General features: G+C 45.9%; 1 protein-coding gene across 1 annotated transcript in view; it reads right to left on the bottom strand.

The window, feature by feature from the left end:
* PREX1 (phosphatidylinositol-3,4,5-trisphosphate dependent Rac exchange factor 1) overlaps positions 1-18,171 on the bottom strand; it is a 774,514-nt gene extending 756,343 nt beyond the window's left edge. The window contains exons 1-2 of the mRNA XM_078651860.1: positions 17,920-18,171; positions 16,248-16,873 (exon numbers count right to left, since the gene is read on the bottom strand). Of these exons, the coding sequence (XP_078507986.1) occupies positions 16,248-16,385 (138 nt within the window). The 5' untranslated portion in view covers positions 16,386-16,873; positions 17,920-18,171. The remainder of the gene's footprint in view (positions 1-16,247; positions 16,874-17,919) is intronic.
* Between the last annotated feature and the right edge of the window lie 249 nt (positions 18,172-18,420).

Here is an 18,420-nt window from a genome sequence, read left to right as displayed (position 1 = left end):
TAAAAACCTGCCCCACTTTTCTACCGGATTACCTCAATTCAAGCTTTCAAGAAAGCATTCATCAGTTCCACCTACAAAGTTGCAGAAAATCTCGCCTCCCCTCCCATTCCCCCTTTCAGGCAATCCAGTCCATGTCCCTGAAAATTGATGAGCTGGGTCATGTCCAAATCCCTAACAAGAACTTGTTTGTCCTTTTGTCCATCTACAAAAGCGAGTGTGTACTTAGTCTGGTTGGAAGAGAATGCAAATGAGCAAGTGACCAATTAGGACACCGAGAACAGGTTAAGCATTCTCAAGCATGCTTCTTCGGGCCCACTGCACGGAAGCGTGCGGTTGGTATACGGGAGACATGAAAATTGACGGAAGAGCTTTCAGAAAGTGCTTGCAAGTCACAAGGGGTACAAATTGCGACAGAGCCACATGACTAACCAGTTTGCTTAAGAGTACTACTTGAACCAGTTTCACAACACTTGCAGCATTCGTGTGCAGATCTAACTAACCCCAGGGGCTTACTTTATGAGGAATTTAAACTAACAAGGATTGGCACACAGTTTTATCAAATTCACCAGTTGCATGCACACCCTCACCTCCTAAGGTGAAAAAAAACATATCTAAGGACGTTTAGTTTATCATCAAAATCAAAACAGGGCCTTGTTTATGTCTGCTCAGATCTTTCTATTGATTACTTGGTCTGAGGTCCCATGTGTACTCGAAGCTCATTCCTTGGAGCAGATCAATTTGGGGCGGGCGGGGGGGGGGGGGGGGGGGGGGGGGGGGGGTTGATTTAGAACAAAAGCTGAAGTGAAATGAGGAAAGGGGCCAAGACTGATTCATCTGCCCTCCGACATCCCAAATACGCTCTCACATGTCAGAACCGGAAGCCAGAACCGGAACTGACTTGTGCAAGGGCTGCACAGCAGACTCTTCTGGGAAAGTTTCAAAGCAAAAGTAAACTTGTGCTAAAAAGAGAAACAAGCCCCAGGCTCGGATTTCCTGGGCAGTGCCTCAACCAATCATGGCCTTTCTGAGGAGGAAATGTGTGTTGGGGGATGTCTTTTTGCACTTATGCCATCCAAGCAGATCTAAACTGACCGTGAAACTCTCTCTTCTCTCTACCTGGAGCTTTTGAGCATTACTATGTTCAGGAAAGACTTTATGGAGAGATGGTGGTACTACGGGAGTTATGTGAAGGATAGGGAAGTCAATTTGTGTACATTTTGAAAGGTGTTGCAGGTGGGTTTGCATGCTTCTCTAGAGTTGTGGCTCTTAAATATGGCGGTGGTGTTGAGAGACAGGCCAAAAAAATGTGCGAGTGAGAAAGAAAGAGAAAGAGGGCACAAGTCACCAGAAACCAAAAAAAGAAACGAAAATAGCCAAAGTGCGGGGAAAACTGGAAGCAATGGTGTATTTTCAAGCTCTAGTAAGATATAGAAACTATTTTGATAAGTGTTTCCGTATGCTCAAGTGGCGCTATTAAAGCTGCTACAATAGCTTTCAAGGGCCATTTAATTTTACAAGGAACAGTACGTTTTCCCTGGGATGAAAGAAAGGGACATTTTACAGGGGATTCTGATGAGCACAGTGTGGTCCCACCGTGTGAGGAGATGGTGTTGGCGAACCCAAAGATTCGGACAATGACGTTGTTTCTAGTACAACGACCATCAAAAAAAAAAATGAGATTTACAATTGAAGACTCTGGCCCATAAGCAGTCCCACTGCGCCCTGGAATTATCTGGATTATCACTGAAACTTCCTGTTTAATGTTCTAATATGGTGCAACCCTGAAGTGATTTAAGTACTTTGAAAAAGAGATGAAGTGAACTTCCCAGAACTCTTTGTACAGAGGTGGGTATTAGGTTTCTTCCTAAAATCCGTCGCATGCTCCCACACCGAAACCATCTGTAGACTGAAGGGCAGACCAGCATCCGTAGACAGACCAGCAGAAGCGAAGTTCTATCGGAAACAATATCCATTACCTAAGGGATTAAACTGAATTTCCCTAGAAGTAGAAATGTTCAGGTTTCCATATATGACATGACTAGGACAAGTAGGAGCAGACACAATCATTATAACATGCTGGGGGGAGGCGGTGGGGTAAGTTGCTTTTCAGCAGCAGTGAGCTGTGTTAAGCCTCCAAGCTAGCAGCCCCAACTTGCCCCTTAGTGGCAGGCACTACCAAATAGCTCTGTGCCACTGGGACCATCGAGTCGTGTGCTTTATTTTTAAAAGCCTTTAAAGGCCTTATTTTAGTTCCATTGCTTCAACTGATATGAACCAAGACTACAACACTCAGAATGCATTACTTGGTTAAATGGAAGGCCAGAACTAGAAAATAGCATTCTCAATAACCTGGGATCCGTGAGGGACTATCCAGATACAGAAACCCCTAACAGTCCTGGCAGCAATGAATATCAGAACACTGGAATGTTGAGAGCTCCACTGAAAACAATGGAGTGTCAGAGGCAAATAATATAGCCTTATAGCCCACCATAGGGGGATATACCGGCTATTAAAGGCCCTCTCCAGTGTTAAAGGCCCTGAGCCGAAGGAGAGGGCCTTTAACAAGGGAGAGGGACTTTAATAGCCGGTATAGCCCAGCTACGAAGGGCTTTAAGGCTATTAGAACATTCTGACATGAGAGTGCAGAATGTTCTAACAAAAAAGAACAAAGCCTTATTGGAGCGTGAGGGGATTGGAATCCCCTCAGGGTCCTTGAAGCCTTTGTTCACAGCCAGTGCTGTGAACAAAGAAACATTGGCATGTTGGAGCTCAAGGCTTATACCAGCCATTATAAACCCGGAGCACTCCATTGTTTTCAATGGAGCTCCCAACATTCCAATGTTCTAATGGTTGTATAGACCTTCTCAAAGATCATAATGTTTGTTTTACTCCCCGCCACGGTTCGGTTTAAAATAGTTTACACTCCGTTGTTGGAATGTTATACATGTTTTATGGCCCTTCTATCTCAGACTGTTGCAGTCAACAGCTCTCACCTTCACCTACAGGTTTGGCCTATAACTCCCATAGCGGGCCTTTATCGACCAGTACAGCCCTCAGCAGGAGGCTATAATACTGCATGGAGCCAAGATTTGGGAAGATTAAATGTTTTAGACACAAAAGAGTCTCCAAGAAAAGAGCAAGGTAGTTTGTCGATACCATCTGGTTATTTGAGTTCCTAGTTGAGCTAGTCAGTCCAGGGATTTACAATCTTTATCAATGCCAGTTGATTTCATGAGAGGAAAGGATTTCCTTAGAACCCACAGTTCAGCGAGATGTGGAAGGTCTGTTCTTCCAGTTGCAGTCCCTTGCATTCATGCAAGCAGAACATCCACTTCTGTGTGGTTCTAGGTGCACACTGATTTATCGGCGGTCACCTGTAAAGGTGTTGCGTAACCTACAACTTTGGCACAGTTCTGTTAATATTGAGAAAGTGAATGTCAGTTTGAAGAACAACACATTCATGTATAAAAAGGAAATTGCATCTTTATTAACAAATATGCCTGTTGTGAACTCCACGTAAAACTCAACTCAGAAATACATCGGCAGACTCTGAGACTTAGACCTGAGGTCACTGATGGGGCGGCACAGAGCCGGCAGACAAATGCAAAACCAGGAAATCCAAAATCAATTCCACAAATAGGTGCATCAACACCAAAATGGCCCAGGGAGATTGGCTCCAATAAGACACCCATGGCCGGAGGGGTATGCGGTCTCCCAAAACACCATAAAGTCAGTTGCCACATAAGTTAGGAACATATATCCATTCAGGACATAGAACATACAGTACATGCAATGATCATGTGCTACTCATGCCAGACATCTGAACAGATTACCCATTGTCTGCACTGTGTCCACACAAGGTCACGGCCCAGCTGGATTCCCCATCGAATAAACTAATTTATGACTCCAAAGGCAGCATTTCACATTCCTTACTATGCAAGGATCGCCGGAGCCATTTATTGCATTCAATATGTCAAATCACCTCAGATCGGTTGTATTTTAAGACAGTCCTCAGACCCTATGCCTGTAACTGTATTCCCAGACACATTGTTTAATTAAATGAACTTTTCCTGTTTTGACAAATGTCTCTTGTTTTTTCAAGGTATTTCATGTTCAAGCAACAGTTCTACAAAGTGTGCTTGACCACCCACGGGCCATCAAGTGAAATTGGTTCAATGCACCACCGATGAATGTCAAACACGGGTTATTGTAGACCCGCAAAACACTACTCAATGTATAATTGAGGATAGAGGTATTGCTTTTGGGTTACTAACAATCCCATGATAACAGTAACACACCTTATTTAATTATTCACAGTTTCACACACACATTATACTAATAAGTATGAAGATTTTTAAATAAAGGTATTTATTATTACAGGAATAATCTGCTTCTCAATACATCTAAAACAACTACCCAGAATATTACATAAACAGTAAGAAGACAAATTATGAAGAATGAAAATTAAATTATCATTTCTAACATGGGTAAAATGTCATTTAAAACCTTAACACCCTAACACCTACTTCTATGCGCTACATTAAGAAAGCATGGAAGGCAGAGCAACCTGCAGTATAGAGTTTATTAGGGAGAAGAGACGCACTGCATACCTTGTTGACAAGGAAGGCTCTCTTTATCAGCAGAGGTGTGAAGACAGTGTTCCTTGCGAAGGGCAAATGCATGCTTTGGTCTTCCATCCGAGGCTCAGCTTTATCGACTTCAGGCGAGATGTAGCATCCGCAAATTAGTAGCAGTCCACATATACTAATTCTTATCAGCAATTGGAATTTCTGACATAATTTAAGGAATCTCTGACAGATTATGTGCATCAAGGGGTGCATCCCAGATGTTCCCTTATAAACATACATGTTAAAGATCACGTCCATTCAGACCACTATTTTGACAATATGTCTGTATTTGTTCCTATTTAACCTGGACATGGTGAAGAGTAGATTTTTTGACCCAGACGAATGTCTCATCACGTGTTACATCGATGTCATTAGTCGAAGGACTTCATGCTTTCATTATTCTTGGAAAGTTAAGGTCAGGGGACGTCTGTGTCAAAAGGCAAATATGACAATGATTGCATAAATCGGGAGGAAAAAAGGCGACTTCCATTGTTTAAGATTTAGAATGCGGTGACTCCCACAATCTAACATGGAGTCGAGGCCTGCATAAAATGCAATTAGACCCTAGAGCTTTATGCCAAAGGAGAGGGCCAGCATAGTTGTGTCTGGTGACCGGATTACCCATTAGCCAGCAAGGTGTATGCACGAGGACATCCTTAAGATTGTGCCAACCATCCCTCATTATTTTATTCGCAAGTTCCCCTACCTGGCTCCTAAATACAAAGACCGCAAAAGATCAGTAAACATGGTACTAAATAGGTTTACATAATTGACAATGTGCCATCTTCTTGTTACTATTCACAGACTTGGTCCCTAATACAGAGGGAGAGCAACACACCAGCTCACTGCTGTACTGTTCACCAACATATACGTCAAAAGCATGCAAATGCTACCTACACAGCTTGATAAGGGAGAAGCATACAGCAATCAGGCACACTTCAACTCCTGAACCTAAAAAGCAGGAGCCAAAGGGTTCTATGACATCTCAGACATCATTGTGGACTTACATTGGCTATCGCCAGAATCCATATGAAGACCCTCTTCAGCGACTATGCGGTTTATCACATTAAAGTCTGCTCTAGTCCTTTTGCAGTGCTGGGGAAAAAAGTAGTCCAGTGATGGGGGAGAAATTAGCAAAAACGCATTGCTTTCTAAGTAGAATGTATACAGGAGATAGATACCTGATTGTGACAGTGCGATGTTTGAATGTACTTTTCAGATGTGAAATAGCCTATCATGCATTGCAGTGGAAGAACGTCCTAGTAGAAGCAATCATTCCACAGCAAAAGCATGGGACAAGAGTATTTACACCTCTTGGTGAAGCCTAAACACAATCGATATTTAAACCATTGGTAAAAATACACAAGCCAGATCTAAAAATGGTCAATCTGTCACGTCTTGGCTATGTCCCGAAACACTGCAACTTCCTACCCAAAAAACAAAGGCTGACCCCTTCACTCATGTCACCGCACAAAGAATTGAAGACCAGTCTTTCATCCAGTAGCATACACTTGGCTCCGCTACTTTGTACTTTTAATTTTTAGTTCCTATGTATTGTTGTTGTCCATACAGCATGTGATGCCTCCGAGTAAGGTCTGTGCTATAAAAAATGTGGCTATAAATAAAAGAGAATTTTGGAGGACTTAAGAACAGCATGCAGAAATGATATTGTACAACACCTAATTTCAGCCAAATGTTCTCTGTGCATAAACATCATTACATTCCAAATTTCATCATATCACAACAATTCAAAACAGGAACAGCAATTTGTTGGATTATCAACACAATATCCAGCTGGTCCCACCATCTGCTCTCCAGTGCTGTAAAAATGTACGCCTAGACTGTTTCAACAGCATGCACATAAGTCTTGATCAAAAAAATATATTTTAAAACAGCTGCTACACAACTGGGCAGCAAGCTTGATCTTCACCTGGAAGAAAAGAGCACCAGAATTTGGCTCATTGAACTGGCTGCCAATGGGACTGTGTTTAATCTTCAAAGCGTAATACAGAAAATCTTACTGTGAGTAAGAATAACCTGGAGTACTCTTTGAGCAAATAAATGCTGTATGTAGTTAAACGCAAATAATCCAAAATGAATTGAAGATTTTACTCCATAAAGTTCATGATTGTTTCAACAGTTTATTTGTTAATAATCATATTATATTCATATGACTAGATAATCACAACGTATATTCCATGAATAGTTCTCCTTAAACAGTGTGTTAGTGGTCCACATAATTTAGAATCCCCAATGCATTTCGCACAAAAGTGCGCTTCCTCAGGGGGTCGTTGTGAAGAAAAAAGGGTAGTCAGCGTCTGGTAACCGAGTGTAGGCGAGAACCAGGCTCCGTGGTAAACAGGAACCCGGAAGACGCCACGCACTGCTTTGTAATCTTCAAAGCGAACATTGAGTCCCAGTGAACTTGCTGGGTTCTGATCCATGATCAATTGGGTCCAACATCACAAACTGACCTAGAAAGTTGAATCCACAGCAGATCATCCCAGCAGATTACAACCAACAAAGTGTTTGAGGTAAAACCATGGTAACAAAGCCAGAAAAAGAGAACTATTAACACAATTTTCAGATGCGAAGAATAATCAGAGTCCAGGTCTGATACCTCTTCAAGTACCAAGTGGACCCGAAGAACACCCTGCAGTCCTGGGCCTTCCTGGACTAGCAACCTACCGAAGACAGCAACAGGATAACATCACAAACACGCAAAACATCCAGTAAAAAGCATTGAACTCTTAAATACAAGTACAAGTAGTCTACAGTGGAAATGGATCGGTAGAAACCTCCCCCGATACTCCACCCTCAACCAAGGTCTTACAAGGAAGCAGGAATTCAAATGCAACTGCTGGAGCCGGGAAATGACCTGCCTATGCTATTCTTAGGAACCTCTTCGGGTTTCCACCATAACGCAGAGAAGATATGAGTAGATATCATTACCATAGGCCCAATTGTGGATTAAAGAGGTGGTAGGGAGGCAGGTAATATAATGAGTACAATTAGACTAGGCCAAGGTTTGACACAAAGAGAAAGTAAACACTACACTTGGGGAAAACAGTTAATTAGATCAGTGAAATTCACAGAACTGGTAAAAAAATGTTGCTGCTAGAGAGTGCCCTGGTAACAAAATATCTTGCGTCAGAGACCTTTTCTACCCAAACAAGTGTCCTGCTGGTATCGCACCTGACATTTGTTTACACAAAGTAATCCTTCATGTGAAAATTTGACTGGAGAAATTGAAAAACAACATTTTGCGGCATTAAACTAAAGTTTCTAGTAATTTCGCAAATAACCAAATTGTAAGATTCTGCATGCCCTTAGTAAATACCACTGTTACTTACAATTGACTGGGCAAATGCTGGATGTGTTTGCAAATCCCTTTTCTTCTGAGGCAGAGCAGCTATTCTCCCCTCAAGGAACAAGATCTTCACAAGAACTTGTGCGGCTCTTAGCGCACCTATAGGAATCAGACATACCGTAAAATGGCAGTGGCGTCCTACAAAATGGCCTTTGCTGTTGTCGCACTGCAATTCACTTCACCTTTATTCAACTGCTTTAGACCTCGATTGGGCAGAAGCTGAGGGATCCAATAGTCATTTTAGGAATGGAACACATGCATATCTTTCCCGCTCTCAGAAATACTAACTCGATCAAGACTCCATTATCGACCTGCAAATCCCCCAACAAATAGTTAGCAGTGACAAAAAAACTAAAGTGAATTAAAAAATGCAGTAGAAAGCAAAAGACGGACACTACTAAAAGCTACGCCTCCTACAAATAGGGTAGTTAACCAAAAAAAGGTGGATGCAAAGGACAGGAGCCAGCAAAGTAAGACACTACAAAGAGCACGTTGATGTCTTTCAGTAAAGACAGTGGAAAGTTGAAATTACATTTTTAGGCCGGAAGCCCTCAATTTTGCCTTTTCTTTAGACAGAGCAAGGTTTGTACAGACAGAACCACTTAACATGTCACATCAATTCACATCAAGAATTCCAAGCCGCACTCAATATGCCAATGTATGCAGGTTTACATGGGCGTGCATGGGAGATGATACACATAAGCAGATGTACATCTTTGTTTTGGGATGGGGAAAAGCGTGAGGAAGGGTACTGCTAATCTCCACTTAGGTCTTGGTGCTTTCATTTGTAAGATACACCTTGGATTCCACCGAACCCAATGGCGCCAAAGTATTTTTCTTCAGATCACACACGCTACATGAATATTTTAAGAATTGTACTGACTAGGTTTCAGAAAGATCTTCAAAAGCAAAGCTGCAAAGATTAGACATAAGCAGAAAAAAAATGGAAACTCTTGCTCTCAAGGCCAGGCTTTGAGGTCATCCTTGCACACTTCTAGGACATGCACTAAAATCCTAGTGGGTAAGGCTAGCCACGCTGTTGGCTTCTGAAATTGCTAGCCACATTGTTGGCTTTAGAAACTTAAAAATACGCTTTTTAAAAATTTTTTTAAAAAATCCCTAAAATGCGGTCAAGTTTAAAAATTAATTTTCATTTCCCCCCCCCCCCCCCCCCCTCCCCAAGCCTACGTCTATGTATAAAGGTGTTTAGCTTGGTTGAAGATTCAAACTGAAAACATTTTGGCTTTAGGTCACTCCCGAAAGAAGGGACGTGTGCATCAGGTCCAAGATCATTTGCAGTGGAAGTAACTGATAGACAACCCACAAATCTACAATCTAATTCCAATTCAAGCGACATCTCAATTGAAAAATCGACCTTTCGCGGAGCGAGATTGGTGTGATATGTAATTGAAATGACAAAGGAAATGAACACTCTCTGTGGCACCCATAAACAAAAAAATCTAACACATAATAAAACAAATGCGAGCTAATAAACCAGATTCAAATTTATGAGGCATGCCAAAAAAATGTGTTACAGAGACACCATCGCCACGGCTGGAACTTCAGTATGGGAATTCTAGGTAGCGGCCTAGGGCATTATCACCATGTAGGATACTGCAGATTTTCTCTGGAGCTTTACATATGGCCTAATGTGAGGGGTGTGGAACAAGATGCTACTCTATACACAACATCAAAAAACCTAGCTTCGACCATAACTAGTGCAACCATGAACTGCCGTGCACAGGCTCACATATGCATAATTATTATTATTTTTTTTTTTAACTATGCTCTTTACAATGTGGGCTATATCTGCATTTACCATTGGATACAAAGCATCTGGCGAATTGCACGCTTGTGATCCGTTGATTAAAATAAAGCTGACTATAGTGAAGCCGGCCATGTTGTAGGAGTCCACAATAACCTTTTTCTTGGACCACACATCCTCACATGCCTGGATAATGGACACCTTTCACTCAATATATGTTATTTCAGGGATCCAGTAATCCTCCAAATCCAAACATGTCTATTTTTTTAACAAATTGCTGGGAACAGCACCAGATGCCCAAAGCAAACATTTTCTCTTTAATGCTCATGGTATTCCTTCAAGTAAGAAGGGCTGCTGGAGATGAATGACCAGTCTAAAAGATATCCTCTGATGAGGAACATCTAAGCATGTAGCACTCTCGCTGGATCTGTAGACAGCCCCTTGCAGTTACATCTGTAGGACTAAAAGCCTCTTTCCGAGTCCTGCGGAGAACGTGGAATTGGGAGCAAATTAGGTTTACCCTAGATTTCATGGTTGGATGGCCACACACACCACTAGATCTTCAAGTCACTCTATGTAGACACTGAGTTTGATTGCATTGTAGATGCTCCTATATAGCACCTCTTACCACGAGTGAGGGGATGAAGCACACTTGTCGATAGGAATCACACTGTACTGTGGGTTCTGCTTGGCTAGAAAGATGCGACTTTGCAATGTGGCCTGCATGGGATTTGCTATTTTTTGGCACGTGAAGTCTAGATTTGTGCTCCTATTGTGTCACAAGCAGCTGTGCTAGAGCATGTAGTGTGGCAAAGACAAGGGAGATGGTGTGGAGGCTTGTATAGTAGCTTAAAGGATAAAAGAATTTATGAGGATGGGAAGCAGTAATACAGGAGTACTCTTTTATGTAATCTTCCATGCCTTTGTGAATCGGCCTCGAAAAACTTTAATTCCATTAGAGGCCCCTCCGCTTAGGCAGAGGAGCATCGCCCCACAGCTCATTGAATGAGCAATTAAAAACGGAAAAATAAAATGATAGTAACTTAACGTTATCATCATTTTGTTTAAACGTACTGGCTCAGTTGGTTGGGGCAGGGCTGGGCTGTTTAGAGGCTGGCGGAGGAGTGGTTGGAACTTCTTAGTGCGCATGACATTTTGGCCGGCGTCCCGGACCGGACAAAATATCCTGCGCACTTTGCATGTTCTCCACCCAGGGTGCATTACAGCCTGGGTGAAGAACATGCCCAGATCCCCTTCCCTGTCTGATCACTGAACCACAACGCTCACACCAATCACAACACTGCATGGCAGTGTTGTGATTGGTTCAGGGGGGCCTGGGTGCTTCCTGCTTCCACAGACCCCAAGAAGAGAACAGAGGAGAGGCAGCAGCCGGCCGCATCCAAGTAAGTGATTTTTTATGTATTTATTTGTTTTTAATTCCCTCTCCCTTCCGCCCCCCCCCCCCAACCCCACCGACCCCCCCTTTAGATGCAGCCGCACTGCCATTAGCAAAAGTGAAAAGAGGGCACCGTCCTTTCTGTTTGTACGCTAATATTAATTGAATAGTCTTATTTTATTCCTAGTTTAGATGTTTTGGGGCAAATGTATTAAGGCATGTAAAAGTATGTGAAAGAGTATTACTTTAGGTTCTCTAAAATGTCTTTGTTAATTAAGCACAAAGACCCAGGAGATTAGCTATGACGTCAGGAAGTTTCTGATGAGACTCTCATGTTTGCTTCGAGGTCCAGGTGAAGAACCTGGGTAGTTCATTCTTCACCCATAAAATCACAGACACTGATGGACAAAGAATGGGGCAGGGAGTACACTTGGCTCAACATACATTTCATGCAGTTATTCACTCTAGCAGCACAGAAAACGTATGCACGGTCCAAGCCAAATCAAGGTCTGAACAGCTGATATGCCATAGTGCACACCCTCTAGAGGTGTGTCTTATGTTGTGTGGAGAAGTGTGGCTCATTGGTTAGAGGAGGCAGACCTGGAAGCAGAGGTCAACCCGGGACCAGGGTTCAATTCCCGGCTCGGCGGGGTCTTGAGTCCTAAAATGTCCATGGACTCGACAATTCTCGCTCCGGTGCCTACTCGATTCACAGGTTCACACTCTGCGACTCTGGGCAATAGCTTGCTTAATCTCCACAACGGCCCCTGGCGGCGGAATGCCTGGCTTTCACCTTGCGGATACCCTGCCGGGGTTATCTCACAGGGGAATACCAGGACGGGTTCCCTAAGCAAGCGCTTAGAAACCGCTCAGTGATTTGCGCTATATAAATTCCTGTACATTTACATGTTGGTCAAGGATGGCCGGATCAATGCCAGATTTTTCTGGAAAAACACCTGCTCTATAAACAAGTCCATCTAAAGTCAATGCATGTAAATGGGTCTTGAGAAAAATCAGCTTGGCCCTGGCCCTCCTCAACCAATGTTGGACAAGCCTCAAAGGAAAGGGAGGTCAAGGCAAACCAAAGTCTCCAATTACTTGCTCTGCACCATTGCAAAATAGCAGTACATTTGGACAATTTACATTTGATTGACATAAAATGATTCAGTCAGATTCAATGTTCAATCACCTCCAATTTCAAATCGAGTGCACTCAATGTAGGGCCCTAAGCATCTGATCATGTGTCTGGTCCTTGGTGGAGCAGAACCTGTTTTCTGCTTTTTAGCGACAACACGCTCATCTGGAGTGATAGGTGCGCTTTAGAAAACCCCAAAACTAAACAAATAAAAATAAATAAATAAGCACCAGTAACATGTATCTAAACTGGGAAGAACCAAGGAGTTGCATGAAAGCACCAACCTCCATCTAGGGTGAGGCAAATTATACAGACAAACAGGGAAACAGAAACAGGAACAACAAATAAGGGACAACAAAACAAGCACTGTTCAAAGAGGGCACCAAAACTGTAAAAACCAATAGAGAGCAAAAACACAGCAATGAAGGGTGCCACACCAGTGAGAGGCAGTGGGGTTGGAAGGCACATCCGGCCTTCACTATGAAGCTCAAACTTCCACTTGCCACACAATTATGCTTTACAAAGAGAAAAATGCATAAGAAACGAGAAGTTGGTCTCTTCTCACAGCTTCCAGTTTATATACCTGGTCATATGCCAGGCATAGACTGACTCCTTCAGAAATTGCTTGTCTTTTCTTAGTCTCTCACTCCACAACCACACATCTGTTGTTTACCGTGCTCAGGAAGGGGAGGAGTGTGGTATAAAAACACGTGCATCTTATTGTAACTAGCAACACTGCCACCTCTGCACACTTGAGCAAGTCTCCTCAGTGTGCAAGCCGACACGCCTTTTGACAGTTTACACTGTAGACACTTGATAATTGAGATCCTCGCAAGGATAATCAAACACATTGAGAAATAAGATAGGAGTTCCTGCGCGTGGGCTCTCTCAGCACAGCCCCGGGGGCGAGCTATTATTGGCGCGCGCAGCAAGGTGACACGGGTAGCGCAGCACGTGTCCCAACAAGACCCCGCCAGGAGGAGCAGGTGGAAGAGGCCGCGCGCGGTTACCTTACGTCACCGGTGATCCGCGCGCGCGCTTCCCAGCAGGTGGGAACGGGACTGGAGTAAAACAGATGTGTGAAAGCGAGAGGCGTTCTGATGAATGCTGACACTGACCAAATTAAGGATATTAGGACGGTTGAGACTGTACCATTAAAAGCAGGGGGCCCAAACTAAGGAGATCTGGTAATATCCCTTTAAAAAATGAATAACTTTCCTGCTGGGGGTGAGTGCTGTCACGTGAAAGGTAAAGTGTGCAGTTGAGAAGGGTTGCTACTGCATCACTCGGGGTCCACTTAGCAGCTGGGGATTCACACTTAAGATGCCAACCTGATCGTCGCCATGGGCGGTGGCAACAGGCTGCCAAGGTGTGTGCGCAGAGGGGAAGGGTGTAATCAGGGCACGTCTGGGCTACCCACTTATTTCACAGGGGGGGGGGGGCGCCGTCCACCCTGCCAAAAAGTTGGACCCCACTGATAACGATGCTGAATTCGTCCCGGTGTAATTTCCAAACACCAGGACACTTTCAGCAGCGCCTGCACGTTGTTGTTTGCTTTCGATCAGCAACAACGTGCAGGCCGGGATGGGGCTCTCTTATTTCTAACTCCTGCTGGCTCTTAACAAAGGCCGAGTCTGAGGGGTAATCAGGCCTCCTTTTGTTGGAGTTTCCTAGCTGGCAGCAGTCAGGAGCCTCACACCTGATGCAAATGCAGCAGAGGGGAAACAAAGGCTCACACCTTGTTAGCACTTCACACATACTTAAGAGAGCCAGCTTTTCACTTTGTTAAGGCTCTGTTTAGGAACCATAAGAACTGCAGATGTGTTGGTCTTTCCCTTTATTTGCACAAAATAAATAGCATGTATATGGTGCTTACTACCCCTGAGGAGGCGTTGTAATAATTTATATATCACTATTTTTTTTTCTTTCAAAGCACTATGGCTAGAGGAAGCTTTACGCTGACAAAAGGCATCATTGTTTTATGTGTAGCGTACAAAAGTGTGAATCTTCTGCCTAATTCAGGAGCGTTTACAAGTATACTCGAAATGTGCTCCAATGTACTCATGATACACCTGCTAAATATGTATGTGAGGGCTTAAGATTAGATGTCACTTCTTGTGATGCCACTTCCTGTGATGTCACGCGCCATGTCACGCACTGTGACACCACTTGCTTACTGATTAACTAGGCTAGTCCCCCCACTTCTGTTTTTTAGCACTTGTGCCCTGGGTGTAATGATGTAACAGGTGCAATTAAAGTAAGGTTCGGTCATGGGGCCCCCTCCCGCCCCCCAGGCTTTTTAAACCCGGTGCTACTCCACCCTCTCCACTAGCTACGCCCCAAAAGGGTCGGAAGAAAACTCTAACCCTTGCATGTTTATGTGCAATCCTTGAAACAAACTTAAAAAAAACAAAAACACTCACACTAATTGAAATCAGACAAAATATTCAGAGGCCAAGGAAACGATGTGACGCAGCCTGGTGGCTTTCTGGCTACTGGGAAAGATTTCAAGGGTTTGTGGTATTTCACAGTAAAATGCACCAAAGTGACTACAGACAGATGTCTCTGTCACATGCTCTCCGTGTTACTGAAGTGCGTCTGCGGGAGCTACCGTGACAGGAGACCGTGGAAGAGACCAAAGAACCGCTGCCTCGGGGGTGCGAGGGGGATTCACGTCAAAAGAGAAGCCGTAAATCAGAGGCCTGTGTGGGGCGGGGGGATTTCAAATCCTCACACGGTGTCACAGGTCACCACCCCCATAGCAGCATCCCGTATTTTATAACTAAAATGACAGTGTTTAGGGAATACAGCTGTGTGGTCGGTTTAAATAAATCCCCTTGTAGAGTACGAATTCCCTTAAGGTAAACACGTGTCAGCTGGTACTCAGTGAACATAAAAGACAATTTACTTGCAGCAGTCACAACTTCTGTCAAGCGCATTAGCACGTGAACTGCTTTGAATGCTACGTAGTTTAGAGAAATTACAAACGTAATTCAGGGTGTATTAGCGCTCGCCCCCCGTCGTTCAAAAGCAAGGTTGGGTGTTCACCACTCCCCACGTCAGGATGTACCCCCATTCATCCTCTGCACCCCAGGATTGAATCCATATATATGCCAGGGATACACCAGAGCAGCTGTCAATCATCAAACTGCTTTGAGTCTCGCGCCCCCACACCCCAGGCTGCATTGGACTGACCTCCTGGATGCTCTCTGGGGACCCTTTGCATCCACCCCCACCAATGCCAATCACCCCATCCAGTGCACTGCACGCCTCTGCCCCATCACCCCCATGCACGAACGCTTTCATAATGCACTTATCCACTGTGAGGTGGACGACCCCCCCCCCCCCCCCCCGACAAAAAAATGCTTTGGGTCCCCTTTCTACCACCCAGTTTACTTTGGTGCCCCCGTGGGGTGGATGCATGGCAGCTCCCTTGTATGCCAAGGCAAAGTGCCACTAAACACTCGGGAAGGAACCCCACCCCCTCAGGATGTCCTCGACCCCTGCACCCCGGATGCAAAGGTCCACCCACATGCATCTGAACCCCCCTCCCCTGCAGACCTAAGATTCTGACTCGGAAACATAAGATGCATTGGAGCCAGTCCACCCCACAGATAAAAGGTGCAGTGGAGGAACCAGAGACGTAAAATGTTTTGGCGCCCCCGTCCCCACACAAATAAGATTACTGCCCCACAAAGAGAAGAGGCTTTGCCCCCCAGGAGCTCCCACACAGACATACATTTCATTGGAGCCCCGCCCACTCACCCCAGGATTAATATGTATTGAATCCACAGATTGACATACGAAGCTTCCCCCCCTCCTCCCTCCTAAGATGCACTTGACCACCAGACATAACATACATGGAGCCCTACTACCCCAGCATAAGATACTCTGGCAGGAGATCCCGCCACCATCCATCTAGCCCCGCCCCCCCGCACCCCAGGGGTACTCACAGACTGCAGGAAGTGCAGGGTCCCCACATAGTCCCTCTCCGTGTTTAGAATTTCGTTCAGGACACAGAGCCGGAGGCGCAGCTGGCGGTCCGAGTCCCTGCAGCTCTCCGGGGCCGGTGCGGGCACCCCCGCCTCCATCTTGGCCTCACTGACCCCAGATAACAGTCCCGTGCACGATAGCAGCAGAAAGGGTCTTTAATATCCTCCAGGAAACGCGACTTGTCCGCTCGGTTACCATCCAATGCCCATCCGAAGACTGGCCTCCCAACTCCAGTCTCACTGACACCAATCCAGCGCCTTATAATGTTGGCTCCAAAAATCTGTTCAAGGTGCTAGGGTGTAATCCGGTGTGATGGTGGTCAAACTCAGGCCGGACCCTTCAGCTCTCGTGCTACTGTCCACACGCACCGGCTAACGGGTTCCCTCCAGGTTTACTTGTCACCGCCCCAGCCTCTCCCTTTGCATCTGTTCCTCCCGGTCCACTCGCCCGAGCCGCTGCCGCTTGACCCAAACTTGAAGCAAAACTTGTGCGCTTCCTGTGGCGTCCAGTTCCCCAGCCTCGAGGCGCACGGCGTCCTCTCACAGCCCGGTCGGACCCGGCCCCCTGCGCTGCTCGGTCCAGCCCCCTGCAAAGGAGGGGAGAGAGTCACTGCCGGCGGGCTGCAGTTCCGCACACTCTCGCAGTGCCTTCTGGCTGCTCAGTCACTGCACGCCAGCCTCGCAGCGCACAGGCTCACAACGCGCTCACTGTTTACAGGGCGCCTATTTCACAGCACATAACTCCTGTTCGTAGTACACGCGTGCACACACACATGATCACAACACTATCACGCCTCACAGCGCAGGAAGCACACCTCGCTCACCATGCAACACACAAGCCTCCCTGTGCACAGACTCACGCTGTGAAGCACGAGCACCCGAATACAACGCTCTCACAGTTTACAGAGCGACCATCTCCCTGCACAGCACTCCGACCTGTAGTACACGTGTGTGCACACACACACACACACACTCAACACTATCACGCCTCACAGCGCAGGAAGCACACCTCGCTCACCATGCAACACGCAAGCCTCCCTGTGCACAGACTCACACTGTGAACCACGAGCATCCGAATACAACGCTCCCACTGTTTACAGAGCGACCACCTCACTGCACAGGACTCCGACCCGTAGTACACGTGTGCACATATACACACACACTCAACAAATTCACGACTCACTGTGCACAGGCTCACTCTGTGAACCACGAGCATCTGAACACAACGCTCCCACTGTTTACAGAGCGACCATCTCACTGCACAGGACTCCCACCCGTAGTACACGTGTGTGCACACAAACAACACATTCACGCCTCCCTGTGCACAGCTCACGCTGTGAACCACGAGCACCCCAGTACAACGCTCTCACTGTTTACAGGGCGCCCATCCCATCTCACTGCACAGGACGCCGTCCAACCGTGCATGCAGGACACACACGCTGTGCTAGACACTAGCACGCCTCGCAGTGCAGAGTGCACACCGACCCTCGCTCACAATCCTCACTCACTGTGCACAGCTCACAACGTTCACTCACCCCCCCCCCCCCCTTCGATAGCCAGCGCTGCACTCCCCGCTGTTTACATCACACCCACTGCACACCCTCTCCCCAGCTGTGCGCCGCGCGCTGCTCACTGTTTACACGGCTCAGTGCGCACAGCACACGCACGCTGCTCCCGCGTTGTGCACCGCACACCCGTGCTCACTGTGCACGGGGCTCTGCCAGGACCGGGTTCTCCCGCTGTGATCCCCGGTCTGCCTGCGGCTGATGGAGGGGTCAGGAAAGTTCCCGGAGCAGCGGTTTCCAGCCCCGCACTCGGACCACGGGAGGGAAGCGCGGGCTACGGGAGCCCTTATTGTGCAGGCAGCGCCGACTCCAGCCCAGGGACCGTCTGCAAAGAGCACTCCCTCTCACAGGCGCAGAGTCAAGGTGTCAGCCACAGCAGCCAGTGAGGTGCGCTGCTGCCTGGACCTAAGGAGGCTCAAAGGGATTAAAAAAAATTCTAAACGCTTTCTTGGGCACTAAAACCCCATATGACTTTTAAAAATGCAAAACATTACTTACAAAAGTCTTGAATTTTGGTTGTTAGCTTGTATCTTTGACGTTACCATTGCCTGATATCTGATAAACGGTTT

Source organism: Lissotriton helveticus, chromosome 7, assembly GCF_964261635.1.
Source record: "Lissotriton helveticus chromosome 7, aLisHel1.1, whole genome shotgun sequence".
Lineage (NCBI taxonomy): Eukaryota > Metazoa > Chordata > Amphibia > Caudata > Salamandridae > Lissotriton > Lissotriton helveticus.
The sequence above is the reverse complement of the archived record's forward strand: the minus strand, read 5'-3'. Positions and strand labels throughout refer to the sequence as shown.